Genomic DNA, 27,846 nt, shown 5'->3' with positions numbered 1-27,846 from the left:
GTTGAAAATCGATGGGCTTTCTGTATACCCCTTTGGTATACGACACCATGTTAAGACACGATTTTCCAGCTTAAATGCAAAAAGAAACTGGCTCTCCTCATCTAATGGAATTGAAAAGAAAGCCTGGCAAAGATCTATCACTGTGAACCACTCAGCTTGGAATGGTATCTGAAACAATATCACTGATGGATTCGGTACCACTGGACAACATGAAACAACTATGTTATTAACCCTTCGGAGATCCTGTACTATTCTAAATTTCCCGCTAGGTTTCTGCAAACCCATAATCGGGGAGTTACATGCACTACCCACGATTTCCTTCAGTATTCCCTGCTTAATCATGGAGTCGATCACGGGTTTTATTCCTGCAATCGTCTCCGGGGTCAATTTGTATTGAGGCGTTCTTGGATATTCAACATTTGGTTTTATCATGATTTTCACTGGTTCTACTCCTTTAATCAATCCTATCTCTTCTCCAGTGAAATCCCATACTTCAGATGACACAGTATCTCTTAAGTCCCAAGGGGGGAAACATCACTTACAACGCAAGCATTACAACGCACTACCATTACATCGCAACCATTACAACGCAAACCATTACAACGCATTGCGCTGGGGGGCGCTCTAGGATAGGGAATATATTTAATTTACTATCCAACACCTTCCCTACTATCCACGGGGACTGGAGTTGGAATAGTAAATTAAATAATTCACTATCCAGCGCCTAAAAGCACTATGTGTTGTAATGGTATGCGATGTAAAAACTGCGTTGTAACAGCAGGCATTGTAATAGCCTGCGTTGTAATGTCATAGATCCCCCAGGGGAGCTCTTCCACCGTCAGGATAGGATACAGTTCTACGCATACTCTTGAATTTGCAACTTTAAAGGTGGCATCATCGTCGTTAGTCTGTAACTCTACTCCCTGAGGCGTGCAGTATATTGTGCAATTTAGTTTGCACAATAAGTCTCTTCCTAACAGACACACAGGGCTAGAATCACATACTTCAAACTGATGTTCATCGCTGTAGTTTCCTATCCTCACTAGCACTGGTTCCGTCAAAGGGTTAGTCATTCTCCTATTTGCGACGCCTACCACTTGAATTTTTTCCCCCAACATTGGCAGATCCGGAACCACGGCTGATCTCAAAGTTGATCGAGTAGCTCCGGTATCTACTAAGTATGTTGTAGGACACCCCGCCACCTCAGCCTCAACAAACGGTCCTCTTTGGTCCACCTCTAGAACTGCCCCGAGGGTACAGTCCTCCTCTCTACTCACACGCCGTCCAGTCAGTGGATCAACGTAGTAACACTCTTCTCCTCCTACTAAAAGAGGCATTTGTCTATAGGTCTTGCCCCCTGTCATAATCTTTGGTGGTTGCGGGAACTGAGCTCGAGGAGCCGAAGTCCCCCCTTTGGCCACCTTACCCTTTGGTACTGTCACCCCTTGGACTGGAACGGTCTGAACTTCCTCCTCCTCTACTTCCAGTTCTCCGTTTTCAGGGTTATAGGGACACTCGCGTTTCCAATGTCCCACCTGGTGACACTGGTGACACTTTGTCGTCTTTTTCAATGTAGCAAAATCTATTCTAGGTCTCGGATTTTCCTTGTTGTCCCTATTTTGACTATTTGATCTCCTTCCCATCGTCCCTATTCCCTGTTGCTGCTGTCCACCCTTTCCAGCCGACTGCATCTGAACCATCATCAACTTCTCCTTAAGTTTCTTTGCTTTGGAATCTATTTCATCACTGCAATACCTTGCGTATCTCAAAATTTCATCCAATGGTTTGTTTTGCCAGCAAATTAAGGGTTGCTGAATCATCAAACAAATATCAGGTCTCAACCCCAAAACGAACTTCGATACAAACTGTCCTATGTCTTTGGGATCCATTACATCTAATCCACTGTATTGTTTGAACGTTTTCAGCAATCGCTCATAAAATTAATGGACTGTCTCCTTGGGTTCCTGTCTAGTTCGGTCTATTTTCACCCAATCTATATCCTGCGGTGGCACCTTCTCTTTCAGCCATGTCATCACCTTTTCATATTTTATCATTACTCTTTCTGACGGACCATTAGTACGAGCATCTCTTTTTGGTTCTGCTGTGGGCCATTCGACACTAACTTTGCATGCTGTCCACAAGTCTCCTGGGACCACAATGTCGAATAAAGTGTTCAAGTCAATCCACAGTACTTTAGAAATCTTGACAAACTTCTCTACCTGTTTGTACCATTCTACAGGATTCTCTCTTAACTTCGGAAATGAGTTGGTAAACGCATCCAGATCTCCCCTACTCCAAGGCACATGTACATAACGCCCATTCGCTATTTCTCGCAAAGGGAATGCCTCCATCCGCAGTGGCCCTCCCTCCGGGGACATCACAATCTCGCTCCGCCTGACAGTCCCTTTCTTGGACCACCTTTCTTCCCATTTATCCAGATTTCTCCATGCTATTATTCCTGTGATCAGCTCCCTTATGTGTGTTTTTAATCCAATTGTCCTCCTCTCATCCAGGTCCTGATCTGAATAATGCAACCTATGGTTACCCTGTAATGCCTTTGTTCTCGACAAGTCTACCGTATATTTGTCTGCCAGTTCAGACAATTTCTCGTGAGTTGCTCTTGCCTTTCGAGTAATATCCTTTGCTATAAACAGCAGCTCATCTTGCTCGTACATGTCAATCCTTTCTAAAGGCAACGTACCATCTATTATCTCGTCCAGGTCGGATTTTAAACTGGTCACATCGAGCTTTTTTGCCTTTATCACAGCTTTCAGTGTGCTGTCTCTAGAGAGCCCATTAACGTCTCTCCCATCACAGCTCTGAGTCCTACGTCTGGGCTCAGGCGTGTTATGGGGAGTCCTCCCATGCTCCCATCTCTCCAGGTCCCATGCAGTTCTATCCTCTCTTGGTGTATGGTGAAACACTTCTCTACTCCCCATAGTCCCACATTTCCCATTCTGCCTGGTTTCTCTAGGTGCATGGTAAGACACTCCATTATTCCCCATGCTTTTGCAAATCCCCTGCTGTCCATGATCGCTCGACGCATGGCAAGACCCTTCGCGGCTCCCCATGTTCCCGCAATCCCGCTCCTGCCCATGATCGCTTGACGCATGGTGAGACACCTCGTGGCTCCCCATGTTCCCACGATTCCAATGCTGTATGTTATCGCCAGGTGCATGGAGGGTGCACTTAAAGCTATCCCTGTACTCTTGCGTCCTTCGGTCTCCCTCACTGTGAATGAGACGAGACGCCCCTCCACACTCTTGGCCCGATTCACAGAATGAACTTAAGACTCAATCCTAAACTTACTACTATTTTGGTATTCACAGAATGCACTTACTACTTTTGGCATTCACAGAATGAACTTACTATGTTTGGTATTCACAGAAGTTAGGATTTTGTCTTAAGTCTGTCTTAAGTCTGTCTTAAGTTTGTCTTAAGTTTGTCTTAAGACAAACCTAAGACAAAATCCTAACTTCTGTGAATACCAAAAGTAGTAAGTTCATTCTGTCCCATTTCCTCGACTTCCCCATTCAGCTTCCGCCCTTGACCTGTTACTCTGTGTTTCTGTGGCAGCATCCCATTCCCTCAAGTCAGCCCTCAACTCCTTAAAGGATTTTGGCCGTGGTCCTCTCAGATCCATCGGTCCTCTCTGACCCCCCTGTTCTGTTATGGGATCCACTGCTGAATCCAATGGGGTGCTCCATTTTATCGGTCGTGGCAATTGCCCCCAGGCATTTGTCATGTTGTTCCTTCTTTCCATTTCAGCTCTTTCTCTGTCTAGCCGTACCAGTTCCTCCTCTCGCACTTTCTCTGGGTTATAAACCGACACTATAGGACCTATGGTAACGGGTACTTGAAGAGCATCTGGCAATCCATGAGACTCAACACACTCCGTTGCTGGCACCTTCTGCACCACAAACCTTCCGACTACCCTCTGTACAGGACTAGGTTGAGGTGTTTCCTCACCTTTGGTAGGTACCCGATCCGTTATAGGGAGTGGTCTATTCTCCTCTATGCCAACCCTATCTTCCCTTGGGAGCTCGATACCTTCCATCTCCCTATTGTACGGAGGCGGTCTATCTATCAACAACCTATTTATTAAGCTATCCTCTGACTCGCTCTCGTCATCCTCCTCTGGGGTTCTCTTTTCTCCTGTAACCTCTCTCACTGGGTACAACTTATCCACTTCAATAGTCTGTACCCTCCATTTCTTGGTTTCCGCATCCCACTTGGCATCTTGTACTGCTCTTACTGATCGTCTCACCCTTTCTTTACGTCTGTTCTGATTCCTGTCGTGCGCCGCCCTAATCCACGCATTAAGGGCCTCAAACTGTGTTGGTCTAGGCAAAGGTCTCAATGAAGACATAACTGCTTTTAGCTGGTGCAACACTTCTAATCTAAACATTCTGTATTTCAGAAAAGTCAGTTCCTCGTTCCCTTCTGTAATCTTACTCCAAGTACCAAGCCACAGTATAGTATGCAACCCAACATTCGTAGCCATATAATGAGCTGGTGTACCCTCTGGCGGGGCCTCTTCCCTGTAATAAGATTCTCTCCTTTTTCTCTTAAATATCGCTCTCAAGCATTTAAAACACTTCATGTTCAAAATCTACAATTTTTTCCTATTTCCCTGCGTTCGTTTACTTCCTGATGACAATCCACCAATCCCAGCGCGGCTCTCGCTAACCGGCCTATCCCAGCGCGGCTTCACACCAACCGGCCTATCACAGCGCGGTTCGCGTCAACCGGCCTATCACAGCGCGGCTCTCTCTGACGTCACTCGTTTCCCCTTCGCAGCAGTTCCCCTCCTCTCTCAGCTCGTCTCCCGGTCATGCATGCGTCCCATTCATACCCTGAAAAATGATTACTTCCGACCAAGCGATCACTTTTCTTGAGTGTACGCCCACAGTCTAACTGTAATTGTCACCTTAACTGACGAAATGTCTTTCCGTGAACGTCCAGACAATCGCCTTGACTGATAGGTTACTTACACACAGTAACTTCCGACCTGCGTCTGTTACCCATACACTCACTCTTGCGTTCCCCCTATCACGGTCCTGCGGGCGATCAATGGTACCTCATGACCCCCTTTACAATGGTCGACAATTACTCTGGATGTTCGATACACCCGAACCACTTAAGCTCTTCTCTGAACTTAAGATTTTCACCAAGTTGCGCGCGCTCACAACCCTCCCTCAATAACACTACAGGCATTCAACTCCGCATGACATTATAATACAGATACAACACAAAACACCGCAATCTGACAACGCATGACCCTTATTATACTCACTCTCGTCCGACTCTGCTGCTTTTCTCTCGCACCGTCAGCACCTTCCTCTGCAGGCGATTCTTCTGCTGCTCATCTCTCGATCTCTAGGGGCCTCGGGGTAATCTTAACCTAGTCTAGATCACCTTCCTCTAGAAGGTAACCATCCTACTCTGCTACCAACTGTTACGGCGGGATTTTTGATCTCTTATCAGATCGCTATAGACCTAGATCCCAAATCAAGTCGACTGAACCTTTGTTACCTGTCATAGAGTAAAAAGCAATCCACTACTAGGTTAATCAGTTTAAGACTTTACACAACTCTGAAGAACCACTTACTACGAATAGGTTTTAAAAGTTTATTATAAAGCCAAAGATAACTGGAGATACAAACATCTCAATATAAGGTTCAAAAGATACACTGGCATTAGTACAAACATGAATTCTCTAAATGCTCTTAGGCGACAGAAGAATACCACCAAAACTAATTCAAAGATTATCAAGTTTGCAAGAATAGACACAAATTGTAACTTGTGCGACATTTACAAAAGGGAAGGAAAATCCAAATTAGACTGTCCCTACACTAGACTAAGTGACATCCCTACTTAGCAAGATCTTAACCTAAAAGGTGTCAGCTGTGGTGACTTCCAAAGAAGCTCACTCACTTTCCCTTAGTCTTTGTTGTAAATCTGTGCATCGCAGTTATGCGCTATCTGCCTACCCATCCGCTCTCTTAGGTTCCTCAGGCCATCTGCTCTACCTCCACCCAGGGGTGCTGTCCCTAATACAAAATCACAATTACAGTAGAAACGCCCATCAGGGACGCCCCTCACGTACACCCCTCATGTGGTGTCGGTTCTGGCTTTTTCCATGCTGATACTCCTCTGGGATCATCGTTAGCGTTGACCTTGCTTCTCAGGCTCTTCTCCGGCAAGACGGTACCCCCCAGGAAATTCCTGAACCCTCCTCCAGGCCTGTGCCTGTCTCCCAGAACAGAGCTCTATTCATCACTCTCTTGATTGGAACCCCCTTGCACCTGCAAACAGACACCCATGAAGTGGGTCCCAAATTCCGGCCTCCAGGTTATCTCAAAAGTCGTAAACCTTCGAGCATGGTCCACGATTTATGCTTAACACAACCTAATTTTAACTGGCACATGCAGATCAAAAGAAACGACTTTATCTCTTCAGGCCTACTAGGATTACATGAAATGGGCCTGTACACACTATGAACCTTTATTTCTCAGCCTAAACAGTATTCTAATTTATTACACACAACTGGTTATAGGGAACACTTCTATAAAACACATATTTTCAGTTCTATGATCAATAATACTTTCAATTATGACAACAGTAATCCATATCATGTGAAATTGTAAAGGCACGTATTCTTTCTCAGTGAACTGCCATGAGGCCTACACATTTCTACGTTTAGCAGCATTACATTCTCCTCTGCAACAGCCACATAACATGGAATTTAATATCATTCTAACATCTCTAAACACTCCTACATTAGCTTTTCACACTGATATATGCACTCTGTATTAATTAAACACTCTTATGTATGCACTCTATAAATTCAACACTCTTATATGTTCCTTTAACTAGACTGGTGCAACGTGCTTGTAAATATGGTGCACCTCTACATTTTATTTGATTTGCGCTCTCTCACACATTTTCAGCTCTAGTAATCCCTGGGTGATGTGGGTGCTATGTTGTAGGTGCTGTACAATCTGGTTCCAGCCTCCCCTTGCTGCCTCTCTCAACACTGCCTGCTCTGACACTGACTGCTGCTTCAAGGACTCCACGTCTCCTGCTGCTATGAGGCTCCGCCTCGGTCAATAACAGCCCTGGGGCCTGGAAAGGGACATGGACTTGGTCAATAACAAACCTCTGTTTGTTCCCAGCCAGGCTGGTGCCAGGCTGGTGGGCGACCTCCTGCCCACCTGCTGTTGCCAACCTTTCAAGTGAAGCCACCTTAGAGAATACAACTTACACTCGCCTTCGCACCCCACCACTACTGATATTTAAATGCCTAGAAAATTCCAACTTCTGGAAAAACTTAGACCTGACGTCAGCTGGCGAAAAGTAGTCCCAGGCAGCAGTTGCCCACCACTGCTGGTCTGTGTAGGCTCTCTGCTGCTGTGTGGGCTAAATCTATACTCTCAACCAAACACGCGCCTACAATGATGACAGCGCCTGTTCCATATGGGATTCACATTCTAAGCGCTATATAAATACGTTTACATTGATTATTACTCTATTCAAGATCAAAATATACAGCATGCCTTTGTTGTTTATTTGTAGTGTACCTTGGTCGTACAAGTGCCTTAAAAACAATACGCCAAATACTTAAAGCAAACTTACATTCTTTGCCAGAGCCCATGAGATTCAAATCTCGTCTCCAGAACTTTCGACCCAGTTCCATTTGTAGGAAAGAGGAGACATGTGCATCAGTGTAGTACCAGAACATACAGTCTGAAATACTGTGTGGCAGAAATACGTGAAGAAAACTACACATAACAGGGTCACTGCAATCATGCGGCAGAGGAGCCACATTATGCAGCAGGGTTGGCTAAATTATGCAGCAAGAAAACTCAAATTCTGCGGCGTAACGCTTTACATTTTGTGATAGTATTGCTTTATTATATTGTAATTTTTACACATATCAGCACTGCCTGGGAAATTAATACCCAAAGACTATAATAATCGACAGAAAACTGAGCCGTCCCCCTTTGCGAATTGCCTTTGTGGCAACACATGTTGCTGAGTTTTTCTTAACTTTTGACCCATTTAAGGTAGAACCATTTTTTAGAACAAATCCGCAGATTATGCAGCAAAAACCGCAGCAACCGCAAAATCGATTAATCCCAGTGGCCCAGACCATGCCTTTAGGTAAGAACACATTTACAATTCGTAACTCCATCTAGATGTACCGTGGCGATATATATCTTTGATGCACGTCGATGTGCGGTTCAGAATAGGACATTTATACTTACCTACAAGCTCTTTACCTTCACTATGTTTGGTAGCCAGTATTCTGGATGCAATATTTTGTGGCGCTAGACGTTTTCCGGAATATTCAGACATGCAGGAAGCCCCAGAGAGAGCACCCACAATCAGAGAGCAGCAAGGGCCAGTTCCTGCTGCTCGCTCCAGTGACATCACGTGACCTCACAACATCCAAGTCAGATAACGCTCTCCATAAGATCAAAAAACCTCTTTTGAACTGTGAAGTCCTTGAGCAATGTCCATAAATTGCACATGTAGAAGGTCATGCCCTTTCCGGGAGGAAAGTTGTGGAGTCATATGACAGACAGTAAATATTTGCCCAAGAGCACACATGTGATGACTGTGTTGTGGAGCATGCGCTGGCTGCATGTCAAAGTGTATGCTTCCTTCTATTCACGACAAACTGTGCTCTATGCAGCAGGGCCCCATGCACCAAAGGAAGACCCCTACAACACCCTCCAGTGCCGGTGCCAGCCAGTGAGGCTTCTGGGGTGATCTCCTGTCTTTATGGGGCCATGTGTTTAAACACATGGCCCCATAAAGATAAGAAACTTTTTACTTCAGAAGGAAAGCAGGCGAGCCCGTCCAAGTAGGCTGGCCAAAAAAGCCTAAAGTACACATCACAAAGAGCTCTTTTCTAATGGCGGGCCCCTGTTTAGCATAAACGGGGACGCCAGCCAATGGAAAAGAGGTGCGGGGTTTAAAGCCATTTACTGAAGCTACTCAGAAAACATAAAATCACGCTGAGCGAGCTGCGCATGTGCGCAGCCACGCTAGCAGAGACCTAAAAAAGTGGATATTTTTCTAAACTGGCATGGTGTCCTTTTCTAGTGCATACACTGTATTACTGTTGGTTATGTGCAAATGGCTGACTGCTCATGCCAAGTTATCAAGGGGGTGAGCAGGGGTTATTTGGGAGTGTAACTCCCTTATCCTAACGAGGAAGAAGGGTCTCTATTTGGACAAAGGAACCTACCTCTGGCAACTAGAGACCCCCATTTCTAACACAGGGGAGCCCAAGAAAATAAGTGTTGTCCCTCAAATGGACCCACAGGCCGAAGACACAGGAGTCACGAGGGACCTCTAGCAGATTAAAAAAAACAACAGCTTCCAAGGCACAGAGTGCATGGAGGCCAAAGTCCTTTGTACAAAGTGTGTGCAGAGGCTGGGGCTATCGATAGCCCAATGCACATGATTGGGTAACGCCAACAAGCATATGCACTTGCAAATGTACGCAGTGAACAGGGGTTCGGATTATGCAGTCTGAGCGAGGGATACTGGTCTCAAGCTTAGTGAGAGGGCAGCTCAACCTCTAGGAAAGTAGGAACCCACCTCCTGTGTTGCTGGGGCCTTCACCTTCAGAGTCCAAAGCAGCTCAGGATCAGCAGACTGGTCAGTTGCATTACTGTGCCTACGAAGGCAGGGGAGTGACCCCTTCACCCCAAGGGAGATACTTCAGTTGTCCTTGATGCTCCACAGCCTGTATGGTGCACGGGCACAGACGATGCTTTGGATGGAGAGGGAGATGAAGTTGGGCCCAGTCGAAGTCCAGCGAAGTCCAGAGTGTCCATTCGGTTGAGGGTCAGGAGTTTCTTGATCAGAATCATTGTCTAGAGGATATATCTTGTCCACGTCGATTCTATAGTTCTACAGACAGGTAAGACCTTTTGTACACATGGGAAAAGGTTGGACAGATTCAGGGGACCCTCCCAGGGGAGGGTCAGGACAGGGGAGGTTACTCCCATGTCCGTTGTCCAGTGTCGCGCCAGAGCACGAACCAATGTTTCCCAGGACTGGTTTGAACTGGACTATGCACAGGGACACCCCGTACAGACTTTCAGGCATTTTGGATGTGCACCCACCCAGCTCGAATACACTAAATCCTATCTGGGAGGTCGTCAAACCTCCCTGTGACAGGATTCCTATTGTGCTGCCTTCACCTGTTCGAGCTTGGCTCAGCAGCAGGAATGTGTCTCAGCAACCATGTTGTACTGTCTTGGTAGAGATGGCTAGTACCAGGAAGACCAGGGACCCCACGAAGCTTGCTTTTGAAGGGTTGAATCATAGCTCCCACACCGGTTACCGGTGTGGAGGTATGATTCCAAGGTGTTTGATACCAAACACGACATGGTTTGTTGCAGCCGTTTCAGAGATAGCATTTTACGCGAGCATATAATGCACCTCTACCTATATGTCTGGCTGCGTCACCGACAACCTGGTAGGATGGTCTCCGAAGGCTGCAGGGGGGATCTGGTCATGCAGGGGCACCCTCTCATGTAAAACCCAGCACCCTGCCTTCAGGATTGTTAAGGCCTGCTATAGGGGTGACTTATAGGTTTGAAGTGTAGTGACCAATAGATATAGTAAACCCATATCTATAGTAAGTGGTGCATGCACCATCCTCCACAGGCTGCAATGGCAAGCCAGAAGTACCATTTTGCATATCCTCTCATGAGTGGCATAATACATGCTTCAGCCCATGGGAGGCCTCTGGGGTACCTCTGCCCTGGGTACATTTGTACCATATACTAGGGACTGACAAGGATACCCCAGTATCCTAATCTGGAGTATACCTAAGTACATGACGTAACATTTTAGGGAGAAAGCAGATAGAATGGGGTCCTGATTAGCAGGATCCCAGTGAGACTAGTCAAAAACAGTGTAACATCAAGCAAAAAGTTGGGGTAACCATAAGAAGCAGATCCTACTTTCCTACACACATTCATCCAGGAAACGTTCAGACCTACAGCAATACTTGTACCTCAGTAGTCTCACTAAACGGGCTATTATCTGACCATCTGACAATGCTCCTATAGGCATAAGGAAGAGCACAGCTTCTCCAATCACATATCTCATATTGCTCATATCACTTTGACTCTGCTAGGGATGTCTCTCCCCTCACCGCTCACAAAATTACTCCTGTCCAACCTCTAACCACTCATGCAATGTCTCTACATAAATACAATACGTAAGGATATTTATAGTATTCTCCTTGATAGAGAATTATAAGCTGTAAGCACAGGCATACACTGAATACAGTGGCTACCAATCCTCATGTCACTCTGACCGGTATGTTCAGGTATAATTCCACCTTTCGTGGAACCAACTCACAGTGCGCAGGTAACTCATCTGCCTGGACTTTGTTCACTGTTCACACATGCAGGAGTCACACACCCAGGCAATCTTAGGTATTTCCAGCCACAAACATGCACACTCGTCAGCACAATGAATCTATTTATGTGTTAATAGCAATAGGTGGCTTTCTGTTGCTGTGCTGCACTCACGTGTGATGAATATCTACTAAAGCTGGTTGAAAGCTTTATTCGATATGCAAAGATATCTTACAAGCATAACATACGTTAAAAAACAACATTTAGAAAAAGTACAAGTATGTCATACATTTTAAAAAGGTAACATTTTAGGGAACTCCCTGAGATAAATTAGCTAAAAAAGAATTAAATCGATATAGTCAATCTATTGCAACGAATCAACCAAGAACGTTTTAAAAATTTGGAGACACCACAAACTATAAGTGGAGAGGTATCAGTCAATAAAATTCGGAGAGCCACCGATTGTATACGTGTTCCCAGGCGTTTGAAGAGGGGTTTCAACCAGTATCTCCTTGGATGGATATAGTCTGGGCACTCAAAGAGTACATGTGCCACCGTCTCAGGCCTGGTTGGACAACAAGCGCAAAAGGGGGATAAATGAGCATAGGACTTCCACTTCGATACGGTTGCTCTTAACGGAAGAGTGCCAACTCTGATCTTGAAGTAAAGGGCTCTGTCCATTGGCATAGTAATTAGGTCCATGTAGGGTTCATATGATACCACATCCTTTACTTTGAGGAACGCTGCCATCGAATTGCAATGATTTGGATTCCCAATTAGTTGGCAAGAGACCCAGTCCCAATATAGTTTTTTGAGGACTGCCTTAGGAGGAGCAGATCTTGTAGTCCAGCAGTCTCCTAGGCCCAGTTCCCCCAAAAGAGTTTTTATGTCCCTCAGCCACTTAATCTTGTTCCAGCCCCCCGTGTTCAATATTTCTGATAGGCCGTCGGCATAGGATTTTAACTCCGGGACCCTCCATATGCGGGACCATAATAGCAATGGGCGAAGACGGGCCTGATCTTTGATGCTTTTACAGCCCAAGTCCAAGAGGACTGGAACTGTTGGAGTGCTCAAGGGAAGAGCTAGGAGGTCCTTCAGGAACTTATTTTCAGTCTTGGATAGGGAATCCAAATTGCAGTGACCCCATAACTCCGCGCCATACAAGGCAGAAGTAACCCCCCTTGCCTTGTAGATCTCAATTGCAGGCGCCACTGAAGGTCTGGGGGATGCATGATATTCCTTGAGTAAGGCACCCCCAACCCTTTTGTGACAGAGGACCATCTTGTCGATATGTGAAGGCCAGCTCATTTTCTCATTCAGGCGTAGACCCAAATAATCAAATTCTGTCACTTTCTCCAGAGGGACTGAATTCAAAGTAGGAGTGCGACCTAATTTCCTTGGTGGACGTAGTATCAGATATTTCGTTTTTTCTACGTTTATCACCAGCCCTCTGGTTACGCAAAAGTCCTGAAAACGGGTCAACAACTTCTGGAGCCCCTGGGGGGTCTTTGAAATGAGCAGAGTGTCATCCGTGAACAATAATGTTGGGATCCGCACAGCCCCCAGACAGGGTGCGTCCGCAGGTTCCTGTAGGAGATGCTCCACCACACCATTTACATATAGGGAGAAAAGTGTGGGAGCTAACATGCAACCCTGTCTGACATCCCTACAGACAGGGATCCTATCTGTTGTTTCGCCATTTCTCCCCCAGCGAACCTGGGCGAAATTGTTCGTGTGGAGTTTCATAAGAAGAAACAAAATGTACGGGGCAGACCCAAATGATGCAGAACCCTCCAGAGTTCTTCCCTGGGAATTAGGTCAAAGGCAGTCTTCAAGTCAATGAAGGCCAAATAGAGACTGCCCTTGCCCAGTTCCACCACCTTCCAGTGCAATAGTGTTAGCCTAAAGACCTGCTCAATTGTGCCTGTTCCCGAGCGAAAGCCTGCTTGGAAGTCCGATAGAACTTGATTCTCATCCACCCATTGAAGAATTCTCCCCAGAATGACTTTTCCAGCTACTTTTTGTGTAGAGTCAATCAGGCTTATTGGCCTATAGTTCCCTGGAATGTCTCTACTTCCCTTTTTGTATATGGGGACTACCACTGCCCCTCTCCACGACTCTGGGATCGGGCCGCCCTGCAAGATGGCATTCAAGAGGGCCAAAATCATTTGGCCCCAATCAGATGGGTAGGCCCGCAGTAAATCCCCTGGGAGCCCATCCGGGCCAGCAGCTTTCAATGGGACCACGGTTTTTATGGCATTCTCGACCTCCCGGGGTGTGAACAAGCCAAAGGAGCTATCCTCCGTAGAGAAGGGGAATAGAGCTGGCTTGTTTAGGGGCCCTTCTATCGCTGAATATAAGGCCCCGAAATGACGAAACCAGTTCTGGGGTGGGATGGTGTAAGTTCTCAGAGTATCGTCGGGTCTACTACGGGAGCCTATCAATTTCCAGAACCCCCTAGCATCTTTATCTTTACTAGGAACAAGCAAGTACACCCAGAATTTCTCCTCCCATTCCTTCTTTGCTATCTGGATCGACTTGGAGTAGACCTTCCTAGCCTCCCTTGTCCTGACTTGGGATTTTGCTTTAACTGCCTCGACTAGGTTTTTTTTCGCCTCCCTACAGTTGTGGGTGTACCAGCCGTCTCTTTTGTTGGCCCTTTCTTTCGCCCCGCCATGCCTCTCACGTACAGTAAACAGATTTGTCAAGGCCCCCGTTAGTCCACAAAATACTTCACATACCTCCCCCAAACCCCCTTCAACTGCGTCTAGATTCTGGTGGGCTCGGGCCAGTAATTGGGACACAGCCTCAAGTTTACTTGCAGACAAGAGAAGTTTTGACCACTTCAGGCGTCTTCCGTAAAGGGATACCTCCGCCTCACCTAAGTCAACTGTGGGGCTAGATACAGGACCCCCACTTCTAACAGACCACCAAGGGGCTAGAGTGAGGGACAACAGATTATGATCACTCTCAACTGAAGGTAGTATTACCATGTCCCTCACTGAGCTCCATAAGCACACATCAAGCAGGATGTAATCGATTCTTGATGTGTGGTTGGGCCTATTATATGTATGGGCACCCCCCCTGTCCGAACTTGTCCTTCCATTTAGAGCCCTCGGACCGTACTCTATACTAAGGGCGTTTAGCTGCAGTGCCACCTCAGACCATTTTTTGATCGGGGGCAGCTCTAGGACAGGTATCCCCCTCCTACCATCCTCCTGGTCCTGGGTAACATCCGAGCCCAAGGGCTCGAACGTACAGTTTACATCACCTGCAACCAAGCTGCAGGCTTTGTATGGTGTTGCCCCTAACAAATCCTTCAACAGAGCAATTTGGGAGACTGCCTCCCGACCTTAGTGCCACGGGCATAAACATTAAATATATTCAAAACAGCTCGGCCCCTGGCGTCCTTCAATGTGATGTTAAGTAAATCTGGGCTATTGGTCTTAGTTTCCACTACCCTACAATTTAGGGATGAAGCTACCCAGATAAGAAGTCCCCCCGAAGGTCGTCCTCTGCCCGAGTCTGGGCAGACAGCTGGGATGGCATAAGCAGAGTACCCCGCCCTGTGTACTGGTTCCCTACTCCATGTCTCCTGAAAAGTGCATATGGAATACTCTTCCACTAATGCAGTCCAGTCGGGCAGTGCCAGTTTCCTAGTTATTCCAGCAACGTTCCAGCTGAGGACCTTTAAGACTTGGTCCGTCACAGCAGGAGCGCAACAGGAAACTATTTCCTGGCATGGAGCCGCCCTATCTGTACCTGGCAATGCTCCCCAATGACCACTAGGACCTGGGTACCCCAAAGGTTACAAAGTAACCAGTGGTATAGTTTGGGTTTCATTAGGGGAGGAAGAGGTAGGTGACATTGCTGTATCATATAGGGGCTCACCCATTTCCCCCCTATCTAGGCCTCCCGTTACCTCAAGTCAGTGGCTCATAGGGCCACAGTTTTGGCCGAGCCACCTAGTCTGTGGATAGGGGAAGGGCTCAAACATGCTGTACATTCCGCCAATAGCACCCTTGCTTGTTTCCCCCAGCACAGGCCTAAGGATGGCATGATTTACATGCCGCGGGTAGAAATAGGTCAGGTCCACTGCACTAACTATAATGCCCCCCACCGTTGATCTTGACTGCATATCAATCTGGCCACTCTATTATCCAGGAAGTTAATAATGACACAGTCCCCTTCCAGCTGCTTCTTGCTCTTGCCAACCCAGCTCACCCTGTGTACACCGAGGATTAATCCATCAACGCCTGCAGGGAGTGGTCTATTTGTTTTTAGCCAGTGAAGGCCTTTATTTTTTAAGGCCTGGCGGGTCTCTGGTTGGTTATCTTTCAAGGGTGGGACCTTAACCAGTATAACTACATAGGGGTGGCAATCCGGGGGAAGGTCAGTGCAAGGAATACGGGGAAATTTCTTCAAGGCGGGTGCAGCTAGAGCATGAAGTGCAGAGTGGGTTTCGACAGGGTTAACTAGCAGAGCTGCCCCATCTCCCTTGGTCTTAGCACTATTTAAGGGTAATTGCTTAATTTTGGAGTTGGGGTTTTGCCCACCCACTGGAGCCTTTGGTTGCGTTGCTATCTTGTGGGCTTTGGGGACGTTAGTGGAATTCCCTTGCGGTGGATTAGATTGCGGGGCAGGACCTGGTTTGGACTTAGGTGGGACAATATTGGTTGAAGTTGGTGCCACACTTGGTGCTATTGGAGACACCGTCTTTAGCGTGACTTGATCCTGTAGCGGAGCAGCTGCAACAGCTGCTCCTTTTCCCAACTTGCCACATGTGGGGTACTGACTATTTCTAGTCTGTTGTTTGATCAGGGTTTTGAGTGAAAAAAAGTTGTCAAGAGTCGACTGCTCAAGACTATTTACTCTGGCCTCCACCCTCTTAATTTGGTCTATGAGCGGAATCAAAGAGCGATTGAGCGCGTTGATAAATTGGTCCAGGCAAACAGGGACTTGGATTGGGGATAGCTTGTCATTAGAATCAAGACCGCTTACCTGGGACAGGGGCTCTCCCGACCCATCTAAGTGCTCCGGACTCTGACCATTACCTATTTTTTCACCCGTGGCCCTTGACCCTTGTTTCCTGAAGCGCATGTACAGTGTAGGGTGACTACCTTTGCGTGTGCTCACAACTCTTTTCCTCTTGCCACGTTTCAAAGCACCCTGAAACACGCAAGGCACTGAGGTGCCCACAGGAGGAACAGGGTCTGGCAACGGGGGGTTATGACTAATAACAGGGGAAGATAAAGGTGAGACACACCCTCCCTCAGTCTCGTCACTAGCAACACCTGGTTTTAGCTGTACTACTAAATTCTCTAACCTGTCAATACTTCTGCCTATTTCGCATAGCCGGGGATGCTCAGGCACTTCTACAATAGGTGGGGATAGAGCTCTAACTGTGAGAGGTGACAAGACTTTACCCGCAGGGCCAAGAGAGGATCGTCTGGCTGGTAAAAGATCCCCCGAGAGGCGACGTTCCGTCATCGCAATCTCCTTCTCTATGACCGCCGCTACTCTAGTTATAAACCTATCCATAGTGCCTATCATTGGATTCCCCCCAACCCCTTCTCCTACAGCTCTGAGCGGTTTCCCAGAGCGAGTGGACATGATTGATGTTTTGCCCTCTAACATTGACACAGAACCTTTCAGGGCCAATATAGAACATGTTGGGGACCTGGCCCAGCCCAGCCTCTGTCAGCCCCTGACTGCCACAGACTGCCTGCCCTGTGCTCCGGCTTCGCTCGCCGTCCCGCGAGACGGTAGACGGGCTGTTGAAATAAGGGGCGTTGCAGGCTGGGGGCGTGGCTATCAGGGGGCGCGTCCGCGATCTTCCTGGGTGTGCAGGGACTCCTGGGAAACAGAGTCCCTGCCACGCTCCACCACTGAAACAACTGCCACACTCCAAGTCTCCCACACAATCCGCAGCACAGTCCTGCCGCCTGAGCCCATGGTCCTGAGCGTGAAGCGGCACCCGCGAAGCGGCACCCGCGAAGCGGGTGCGGCAAGCTGCAGCGCTGTTAGCAGAAATCCACTGAAGAGTCCAAGAACTGCTGCCCAGCCCGCACACAGCAAGAAGGTGGGCATCCCACAGGCTCGCAGGGAGGGCCCAACTATATCCACCTGAACAGGCTGGGGGCGTGGCTATCAGGGGGCGCGTCCGCGATCTTCCTGGGTGTGCAGGGACTCCTGGGAGACAGAGTCCCTGCTGCGCTCCACCACTGAAACAACTGCCACACTCCAAGCCTCCCACACAATCCGCAGCACAGTCCTGCCGCCTGAGCCCACGGTCCTGAGCGCGAAGCGGCACCCGCGAAGCGGGTGCGGCAAGCTGCAGCGCTGTTAGCAGACATCCACTGAAGGGTCCAAGAACTGCTGCCCAGCCCGCACACAGCAAGAAGGTAGGCGTCCCACAGGCTCGCAGGGAGGGCCCAACTATATCCACCTGGACAGGCTGGGGGCGTGGCTATCAGGGGGCACATCCACGATCTTCCTGGGTGTGCAGGGACTCCTGGGAGACAGAGTCCCTGCCGCGCTCCACCACTGAAACATCTGCCACACTCCAAGTCTCCCACACAATCCGCAGCACAGTCCTGCCGCCTGAGCCCATGGTCCTAAGCGCGAAGCGGCACCCACGAAGCGGGTGCGGCAAGCTGCAACGCTGTTAGCAGAAATCCACTGAAGGGTCCAAGAACTGCTGCCCAGCCCGCACACAGCAAGAAGGTAGGCGTCTCCATCTCGGCCAAGATGTGCGCTTTACACTGCAGCTGAATGCATTCCTTGTTGAGGCGCCCTGCATTCAGGCATGATACCTACCAAGACGTGAGCCTTACATGCTTCGCGGCTCAGCACATTTAGGTTAAAAGTGCCCAATAGCCAAAAATATGCATGAAGGGGTCAACATCAGCATCCAAGATGAGAGTGATTGTCTCTTCAGAGACGAGTGGCATAGCAAGAGAATCATGAACCCTATTTAAAGGAAGGAAAAATGGAGACTGTGCCTCAGCTGGGTAGTAAAATACAGCCACAGCTGGGAAACGGTGCCAGACACTTGCTGCCCTATTAATAACAACACCTACTGCTTAGATCTTGGAAGCTGGTGCTGCAAACACTCATCCAACGAGGAATATTTGAGGAGAAACGAGGATTCATAGCCTACATTTCAGTTTTTCTTTATTTGTTGTTGGTTTATTCTTGCCAACACAATCAATCAATCAATCAATCAATCAAGGCATTTATAGAGCGCACTACTTACCCGGAGGGTCTCAAGGCGCTTGGGTGGGGGGGGGGTGCCGCTACTGCTCGAACAGCCAGGTCTTGAGTTTCTTCTTGAAGGAGAGGTGGTCTTGGGTCAGGCGATGGTCGGTCGGAAGGGTGTTCCAGGTCTTGGGGGCCAGGTAGGAGAAGGACCTTCCTTCTGTTGTCGCTCTTCGGATGCGGGGGACGGCGGCGAGGGCGTGGTAGGTCGATCGGAGGTGGCGTTTGGGAGCGTAGAAGTTGAGGCGGTTGTTGAGGTAGCTCGGGCCTTGGTCGTGTAAAGCTTTGTGTGCGTGGGTGAGGAGGCGGAAGGTGACTCTCTTGTTGACGGGGAGCCAGTGCAGGTCTCTCAGATGTCCGGAGATGTGGCTGCTTTGGGGGATGTCGAGGATGAGTCTGGCTGAGGCGTTCTGGATCCGCTGGAGTCTCTTCTGGAGCTTGGCGGTGGTTCCGGCGTAGAGGGCGTTGCCGTGGTCCAGTCGGTTGGTGACGAGGGCCTGGGTGACCGTCTTCCTGGTCTCGGTGGGGATCCACCGGAAGATCTTCCGTAACATGCGCAGGATGTTAAAACAGGACACGGATACGGCGTTGACTTGTCTGGTCATGGAGAGGGAGGAGTCCAGGATGAAGCCCAGGTTGCGTGCGTGGTCTGTCGGTTTGGGTGCGGTGCCCAGGGCGGGGGGCCACCAGGAGTCATCCCAGGCGGAGGGCGAGGAGCCCAGGATGAGGACTTCCGTCTTGTCTGAGTTCAGCTTCAGGCGGCTGGTCGTCATCCACTCGGCTACGTCTTTCATCCCTTCGTGGAGGTTGGTTCTGGCGGCGGCGGGGTCGTTGGTCAGGGAGAGGATCAGCTGGGTGTCGTCGGCGTAGGAGATGATGTTGAGGTTGTGTTGGCGTGCGATGGCCGCAAGGGGGCTCATGTAGACGTTGAAGAGCGTGGGGCTGAGAGAGGAGCCCTGAGGAACGCCGCAGATGACTTCCGTGGCTGCAGATCTGAACGGTGGTAGGCGGACTCTCTGTGTCCTTCCAGCGAGGAAGGAGATGATCCACTCCAGTGCCTTTTCCTGGATTCCGATGTTGCTGAGGCGCTGCACTAGGGTGCGGTGGCAGACAGTGTCGAACGCCGCGGAGAGGTCTAGGAGGATGAGGGCCGCTGTTTCACTGTTGTCCAGCAGGGCTTGGATGTCATCGGTGGCAGCGATGAGGGTGGTCTCGGTGCTGTGGTTGGCTCGGAAGCCAGACTGAGAGGGGTCGAGGGATCCATTCGTCTCGAGGAAGGCGGCCAGCTGCTTGTTGACGGTCTTCTCGATGACTTTGGCTGGGAACGGGAGGAGCGAGATGGGGCGGTAATTCTTGAGTTCGGTGGGGTCCGCTGTTTGTTTCTTTAGTAGAGCGCTGAGTTCGGCGTGCTTCTAGCTCTCCGGGAAGGTGGCGGTGTCGAAGGAGGAGTTGATGATGTCCCGCAGGTGGGGTGCGATGACAGCGTCGGCCGTGTTGAAGATGTGGTGAGGGCACGGGTCGGTCGGGGATCTGGAGTGGATAGAGTTCATCGTGCAGATGGTGTCTTCTGTGTTGATCTGGGTCCAGGCGCTGAGGGTGGTGGTGGGGGGCGTTGGTGCGGTCGTTGGGAGCGTTGTTTGTGGGCTGAAGCTGTTGTGTATGTCCGCGATCTTGTTGTGGAAGTAGGAGGCGAGGGAGTTGCAGAGGTCTTGCGACGGGCTGATGTCGTTGTTTCCGGCATTGGGGTTGGAGAGCTCTTTCACAATGTTGAAAAGTTCCTTGCAGTTGTGTGCGTTGTTGTCCAGCCGGTCCTTGAATGCTGTTTTCTTGGTGGCGCGGATCAGTTGATGGTGCTTCCGGGTGGCGAGCTTGAGGGTGGTCATGTTGTCCGGTGCTGGCTCCCTTCTCCAGGTTTTCTCGAGGGCTCGGCAGTTCTTCTTGGAGCTCTTGAGTTCGTCGGTGAACCATGGGGCCTTCTTGCTGCCGGGTCTGCTAGGCGGGGTCCTCAGAGGGGCGAGGTCGTCTGCGCAGTTGCTGATCCCCTTTGTGAGGTTGTCGGCGGCCTGGCTGGGGTTCGCTGAGCTGGAGGGAGGGTGCTGGCTCAGGGAAGCGCGAGCTGGTCTGCTGTGATCTTGGTCCAGTTTCTTCGAGCAACCAGTTGCTGGTGGTGGTGGATCGTGGATCTTCTGAAAGTGAAGTGGACGCAGCTGTGGTCCGTCCAGTGGAGTCCAGTGGCGTGGCTGAAGACGATGTCCTTGCTGGATGAGAAGACAGCGTCGAGTGTGTGTCCGGCGAGGTGGGTGGGGGTGGTCACCAGCTGCTTGAGTCCGAGGTTGGCGAGGTTGTCAAGCAGGGTGGTGGTGTTGCGATCGATGTTGTTCTCCAGGTGGAAGTTGATGTCCCCCAGGAGGATGTAGTCAGCGGAAGGGAGGGCGAGCGGGCTGATGAAGTCGGCGATATCTTCGCTGAATTGTGTGCGTGGTCCCGGGGGTCGGTAGATGAGGGTGCCTCTGAGGGTGGTTCTGGGGTCCGTGTGGATCTGGAAGTGCAGGTGTTCGGCGGTTGTCAGGGTGTCGTCGGTGTTGGTCGTGATGCGGATGGTGTCCCTGTAGATGATGGCGATATCTCCTCCCGTCTGGTTGCCTCGGTCTCTTTGGGTGATCTTGTAGCCCTCTGGTATGGCGATGGCGATGTCGGGCACTGAGGAGTCGTTCATCCAGGTTTCCGTGAGGAAGGCGACGTCAGGATCTGTGGTGTCGAGGAGGTTCCAGAGTTCGATGATGTGTCTGTGGACGGAGCGGGTGTTGAGTAGGATGCACTTGAGGTGGTTGCTGCTAGTGATCGGCTTGGCGAGTGCAGGTGCGGGGCAGGTCCGGATGCAGGAGAACTTGCAGGCGTAACAGCTGAAGGGTCCGTGGGTTCGTCTCGGGGTGGCTCGGTAGCATCCCGGGATTCGGCCGGTGTTGAGTGTGCTGAGGGTGGCGGCGTCGTACGTCCGGCGGGTGGGCAGGGGTCTGCGAGGGCCAGGGGTCCTGGTGCTGGGCGCGGTCCAGGCACGGACGGGCGCAGACAGGCTTACCTTTGGCGCACCTTCGGTGCTCAATCGGTGCTCCCGCTGCGCGCGTCCGCTGCGCGGTCGCTTAGGGGGCGTCATAAGAAGGGGGACGGGAGGGCGGGTCTGCTGGGCTGGGCCAATGGGCCGGTGGTGGGCGGGGCCGCAGGGGGCCAGCGGCGGGAAAAAGTGGCGGGCGGCCGGCTCAGCTGTGGCTGGGCCGCTCGGGGGTGCAGGGGGGCGACGGAGTCGGCAGGCAGGGACAGCAGGCGAGGCGGCAGGCAGGCAGGGACAGCAGGCGAGCAGGTGAGGGGGCAAGGGGGTGACCCGGCCTCGAGAGGCACAGTGGTCACTCCCGCAGCTACCAGGCAATCCCCTTAAGAAGGGGGACGGGAGGGCGGGTCTGCTGGGCTGGGCCAATGGGCCGGTGGTGGGCGGGGCCGCAGGGGGCCAGCGGTGGGAAAAAGTGGCGAGCGGCCGGCTCAGCTGTGGCTGGGCCGCTCGGGGGTGCAGGGGGCGACGGAGTCAGCAGGCAGGGACAGCAGGCGAGGCGGCAGGCAGGCAGGGACAGCAGGCGAGCAGGTGAGGGGGCAAGGGGGTGACCCGGCCTCGAGAGGCACAGTGGTCACTCCCGCAGCTACCAGGCAATCCCCTTAAGAAGGGGGACGGGAGGGCGGGTCTGCTGGGCTGGGCCAATGGGCCGGTGGTGGGCGGGGCCGCAGGGGGCCAGCGGCGGGAAAAAGTGGCGAGCGGCCGGCTCAGCTGTGGCTGGGCCGCTCGGGGGTGCAGGGGGGCGACGGAGTCAGCAGGCAGGGACAGCAGGCGAGGCGGCAGGCAGGCAGGGACAGCAGGCGAGCAGGTGAGGGGGCAAGGGGGTGACCCGGCCTCGAGAGGCACAGTGGTCACCAACTTCAGTGTGGGCAAGGAATTAGTTCCCTGCACATCCCTGCCTCATGACACTCATCACCCTGGTGACAGGCTTACTGTAAATAAAAAAGCCCTGTCACTTTCTCCATGGTAAGGTTTGCAAAGCATATGCCAGTCCGTTTGAACTACATGTTATAGTAACATGACCTAAAATGGAATAGTTATCTTGCATTTCCTAATCTGTTATCAATAAAACCCAGTGCCATCAGTATTGTTACACAATGCTAGTGCATTTTGCAATGTGCAAGCTCCACTTTTTGTGATCTGTTAAATATTGAAAATCCCAGAAGCCATATACAATCAGTGTTAAGTATTGGAAGAATTCTTCTAAACTGTCTACTAATTCACATACCATCTCCCTATGTTTAAGAAAACACACCAGCCCTCTTGTATCATTATAAGATGTTCACATGTGGTTATCCGCTTCCATATCTTTACTGCAAAGACTTTGTCCTGAAAGGTGTTGTTGTGATGGCTTTTAATATGTCACCTTGTACCAGTGCAAAGTAACCAAAAGTGAAGCACACAAGGGCAAATTGTTGATGTGGTGTTTACTTTTCAGTGCAAAATATATGTAGGGCTGAAAATTTGCCTAACAGAAATATGAAACAAAGCTTTGCACTACTTTGCGTTACTTTGCATTAATGAGGTGTCCTATGACATTCCCACACAACCACTCATGGTTTTTGATACAAAGTAGTAGAAACATTTTTTCCTCTAAACTTTTCAAAATTTCTGTTGGTGTTGTACTATATAGCACACATGCAAAGTATGTCTAAGGATAGCACTTTGTACTTTAGGAGTACCCTACCAGTACGAAATATATGTCAGACATCTCACACAGAGCTTCGAATTAAGATACGAAAGTGAATATGCAGTGCTTTGCTGCCTACAGGTTCATCTGAGCTTTTGGAGGTGAGCACCATATCTTCATCAATACGGTGCTGCTTCTTCTCCCACTCAACACAGCGCATCAGTTTTTTTGGCTGAATATTGAAGGTCACAGTCAATAATTATCATTGTATTATAATATAAAGACAACATTATAGAATCAGGCGCCATCCAATATGCCTGATCTGATAACATTTCTTTCTCTTTTCAAGTCAACCTGTCTCTCCCACAATTCTCACTTGGCCTCCATTCACAGCGAAGAAGAAAATGATTTTGTATATGTTCTGATGGGGAAACCAGTGGATCCTTACAACAAAGGTGCCTACTGGATAGGAGTTCATGACCTCTTCAAGGTGAGTGACTTTCATTCTTCGTGATACGAATATTAGTCTGGTGGGTGCAAATCCTTCTGCCTATTTCATATGCATTACATTTCAAGTTTTCTACTTTATGCTTGATACTGCCTCCCTATTGCTAATTTAATATCTTTGTCTACAAGTTCACTCTCTCCTTAGACAGAGTGTTTTGTACCCAATCATTAGAATACAAACATATCTGCATTGTTCAATGGCTTCTTTGATCGAGTTTCTCTCAACCTCTCAACCTTGAGAGGTTGCTGAGGGCTGACGCTGCTCGACATTGCTCCCGCTTTTTAAAAAATAACTATTTGCTGCGATTGTTGCTTTCTGCTGAATATGTGATTTTTAACTGTGTACCACTAGTTTTTAAGAATTTACTCGTTTTTAGAAAAAATTAGTTGCACTTCCTACCTGTGATCCAGCGCTCCTATTGAAAAACTGTCTCACAAACGCTACCTATCACCTCAATAATCACCACTAATCATGAAACACTTATACAGGCCCATAACACCAATGAGACAATTTCTGAGCAACTGAATCAGGTGATCTGATTAGTCAAACTTCTCATGAAATGTTTACATTATTATATACAACTGCAGTTTATCTTTCTTTACCATGGTTTTAAATCATTTATTATTTATTAATCAGATCACTAAGGCGATTGGATCAACTAATGGAAACTAGACCATGAATAAACAAGACCAGCTTGTCTTTCCAAATCTATTTTTATTAACTTTATTCTTCATAAGGAAAAAGCATTTACGTTTTAGAATCTTTATTTTATAAGCGAATAAGAAAGCAGCATTTTATTAGAAAATGAATTAATAAACTGACATTATTTAAGCAAGTTCAGAAACATGAAATATTAGCAAATTAACAGTTCCCATTCCCTAAATCTGTTTCCCTGACTATTTCTCACTTCACCTGAAAAGGAAAATATCATTTAAAGTCTGCTGTCCTTACGTGCGCCAACAGCACGTCACGTCATTCAGGAATCGGGAAGCAAGAGTTTTTTCCCTGCCCCAAGTGTCAGGTTTTATACCTTTTTCTCTAGCTAAACTTTCTACATTTCACATTCTTTAGAGTGAGTCCCAGCTTTTCATTGGCTGTCCTGTGTCAGACCACAATAAAGTAAGTTACATCATCTCCGATCCTCGACCAAGTCCAGGCTTCACATAAGCCCTATTGTCTTTCATTTTCTACAATATTTGGCTTCCTCAAAAAAGTTACTTTTCCTCGAGTTTTGTTCATTTCACTTCCTAACCTTGGCAGACTTTTACGGTTCCTGTCCTTGGGTTTATTCTTCATGAGCACATCCATCTTAACCAAAGAACTGTTTTTCAATTAATAATGACAGTGCAGCAAATATCTTCATAGCTGCGTACGTGCCAATACTTCACTCTGGACAAGGTTTTTGCGTCTGCAGCTCTGTCAGCCATATTACCACCTTTTAGGCCGCACTTTGGAAACTATTATTAAACAAACACAAAACATCAATTAATTAAAGAATTGAGACCCATTTTGTTACCCGCCCCCTTCTAATAATTAACCCTGTTAATTATGTTATCTAGCAGAAGCACAAGTAAGCAGCATTATATTTACTCTTCCTCCAGGATCTGCACGAACTCCATGAGCTTTTGTCACAGAAAGACATAACATAAGCACACATAATAAGCACATGTCATTAATTAAACAGCTAGAGGACCTCTAGTCTCATCCCTTCGCAGGCACACACATGTTTGTCATTCCTTAAGTCAAGAAAACGACTTTCATTCAATGTTCTTAGTGGTTCTTTAATTTATTTGCTGATTCATTTTTTCAATTTTATATTGATTAGTCAAATCTCTTCAAAATCAGTTTCAGCAATTTACTTCAGGCATTGTCTTTTTAAACATGTCCAATGCATTTCGGGCATTAAAGGTGTGCCCTTCATCAGGGAATAGACACTAAAAAAAATAATAATATACATGCACATTAGTGTGAGTATTAACTGAAAACATCACAATAAAAATACAGACATCGTGACAATGTAACATAGTTCAATACTGTTATTAGCTGCCTGCAAGTATATCAATGGTGAATGCGCAAGAAAAACAAGGCTGTTTGTTTGCAATACTGGGAACGTGAAAAAATGAATTAATGAGTCACTTACATGCCGGTGGGGAAAAGATCGTGTGAAATCTGCAAGAGGGGAAGGTGAAATGAGAGAACACGATTAGCGTGAGAGGGCTGGAATGCACGGAAATGTGCTCGAAATTGGGAGGCGGTGAAAACTAACCTGACTATATTCGGAAAGTTAGATCGGTCCGGTCCTAATCTCCGTGGAACGCCGGCAAGAGCATAGGGGTTGCCGCGTTCTTTAAATTCAAATTGCTGTCATGTGATCGTCACGTGGGAGCAAGGGTGGGGGAAACACTATGTGTGCGGATTAAATCGGCAGTGCTTCACAGTGTCCTAATCGGCTGAGCATACAGCCAATGTAAATAACTAAACATTCAGAACGAATGGGCTTGTGGAATAAAGGAATGAGTATGTGAAAATAAAAAAACGTGGGTGAAAGACTGGAAACTCCTATGAAAATTAAAATTAAAATAAAATGTTAAGGTCCGGTGGAGGATCGAACTCGGAACCATGGGGTTGAGGTGCTCGGTAAGCTACTCATGTGGCTACGGCGGGATGTGCTTGAACAGTGTTGAAAAAAGGTGTCTATGTAGTTGGAAATAGGAACACGCACAATAGCAGCAAGATGGGTGTAAAGAGCAATTCATTACAGATAACAGGCAAATTCAATTCTGTCATTGAGACCCGTTGGTTTCTGGGTTGATAATTTGTAAATCCAATAGTTCTCCCTTCTCAAAAGGAATTTGTTATTGTCTCTTCCCTCTAATTTCGACACAGTCTCTAGGATGATAAACTTGATTTGGGAAACATTATGTTGGAATTCGACGAAGTGTGCTGCTAGGGCTGACTTTGAATTTTTGAGTCTAATATTTGACTTATGTTCCGTTAGGCGCACCTTAATGCGTCGTTCGGTTTTCCCTATGTACATCTTGCCACAGGGACACTTTATGCCATATATCAGATTGCTGGTATCGCAGGTGGCGTTGACTTTGAGTTTAATTGCATGACCTTGACTTGGATGATGTATTATGTTGCCTTTGATGATGCTGTTGCAGTTGCCGCAATTTAAACACGGTTTGGTTCCAGTGTAAGTAGCGGACTCTTTGGGTTTATGTTGTACAATTTCTCCCAGATTCTTAGCCCTGGTAAAGGCAAATATTGGTGGTTGGCTGAATGAGTCTCCAAAATCGGGTTCAATGTTAAGAATAGCCCAATGTTTCATGATGATTTGTTTGAATCTCTTGCTGCTGGTTGAATATTTCGAGACCACTACTGTACGTGATTGTTCAGACTTTGCCTTTGGAGTTAATAATTTGGTTCTGTCCATGTTTTCAACCCTTTTCTTGGTTTCTTCAACTAAAGATTTTGGGTACCCTCTATTGGTAAACTTTGTGGTCATTTCTTCGAGTCTTAGTTTAGCGGTGTTTGTCTCGGAAGAGATCCTTTTGACTCTTGCCATCTGGGAATATGGTAGGTTTCGAATCAGATTGGGTTCATGGAAGCTAGAATGTAGCAACATGTTATTCCTGTCGGTTGGTTTGACAAAAAGGTCCGTGCTGAATCCTTGTGAGGTTATCGTGATTTTCACATCAAGGAAATTTACCGAGGTGTCTGAAATGTCCCAAGTCAGTTGGATTCTTTTGTCGATAGCATTAAAGTTGTTAAGCTCCATTCTCAATGACTCTTCAGTATCGGTCCATACGATGAAATAATCATCTATGTATCGTGCTATCATTCTGAGATTTTTGATCCAGTTTGTGTTTTTGAGGATGTTTTGCGTTTCGTACCACTGCATAAAAATGTTAGCGTACACAGGTGCAGCTGAATTGCCCATGGCCATCCC

General features: G+C 48.2%; 1 protein-coding gene across 1 annotated transcript in view; it reads left to right on the top strand.

Moving 5' to 3' along the window:
* LOC147734894 (lectin-like) overlaps positions 1-27,846 on the top strand; it is a 203,812-nt gene that overhangs the window by 63,062 nt on the left and 112,904 nt on the right. The window contains exon 2 of the mRNA XM_086953671.1: positions 23,736-23,876. Coding sequence (XP_086809797.1) covers positions 23,736-23,876 — 141 coding nt within the window. The remainder of the gene's footprint in view (positions 1-23,735; positions 23,877-27,846) is intronic.

This window comes from Lissotriton vulgaris, chromosome 1_2 (assembly GCF_964263255.1).
Source record: "Lissotriton vulgaris chromosome 1_2, aLisVul1.2, whole genome shotgun sequence".
In the NCBI taxonomy this organism is placed as follows: Eukaryota; Metazoa; Chordata; class Amphibia; order Caudata; family Salamandridae; genus Lissotriton; species Lissotriton vulgaris.
This window is presented reverse-complemented; position numbering and strand designations above follow the sequence as displayed.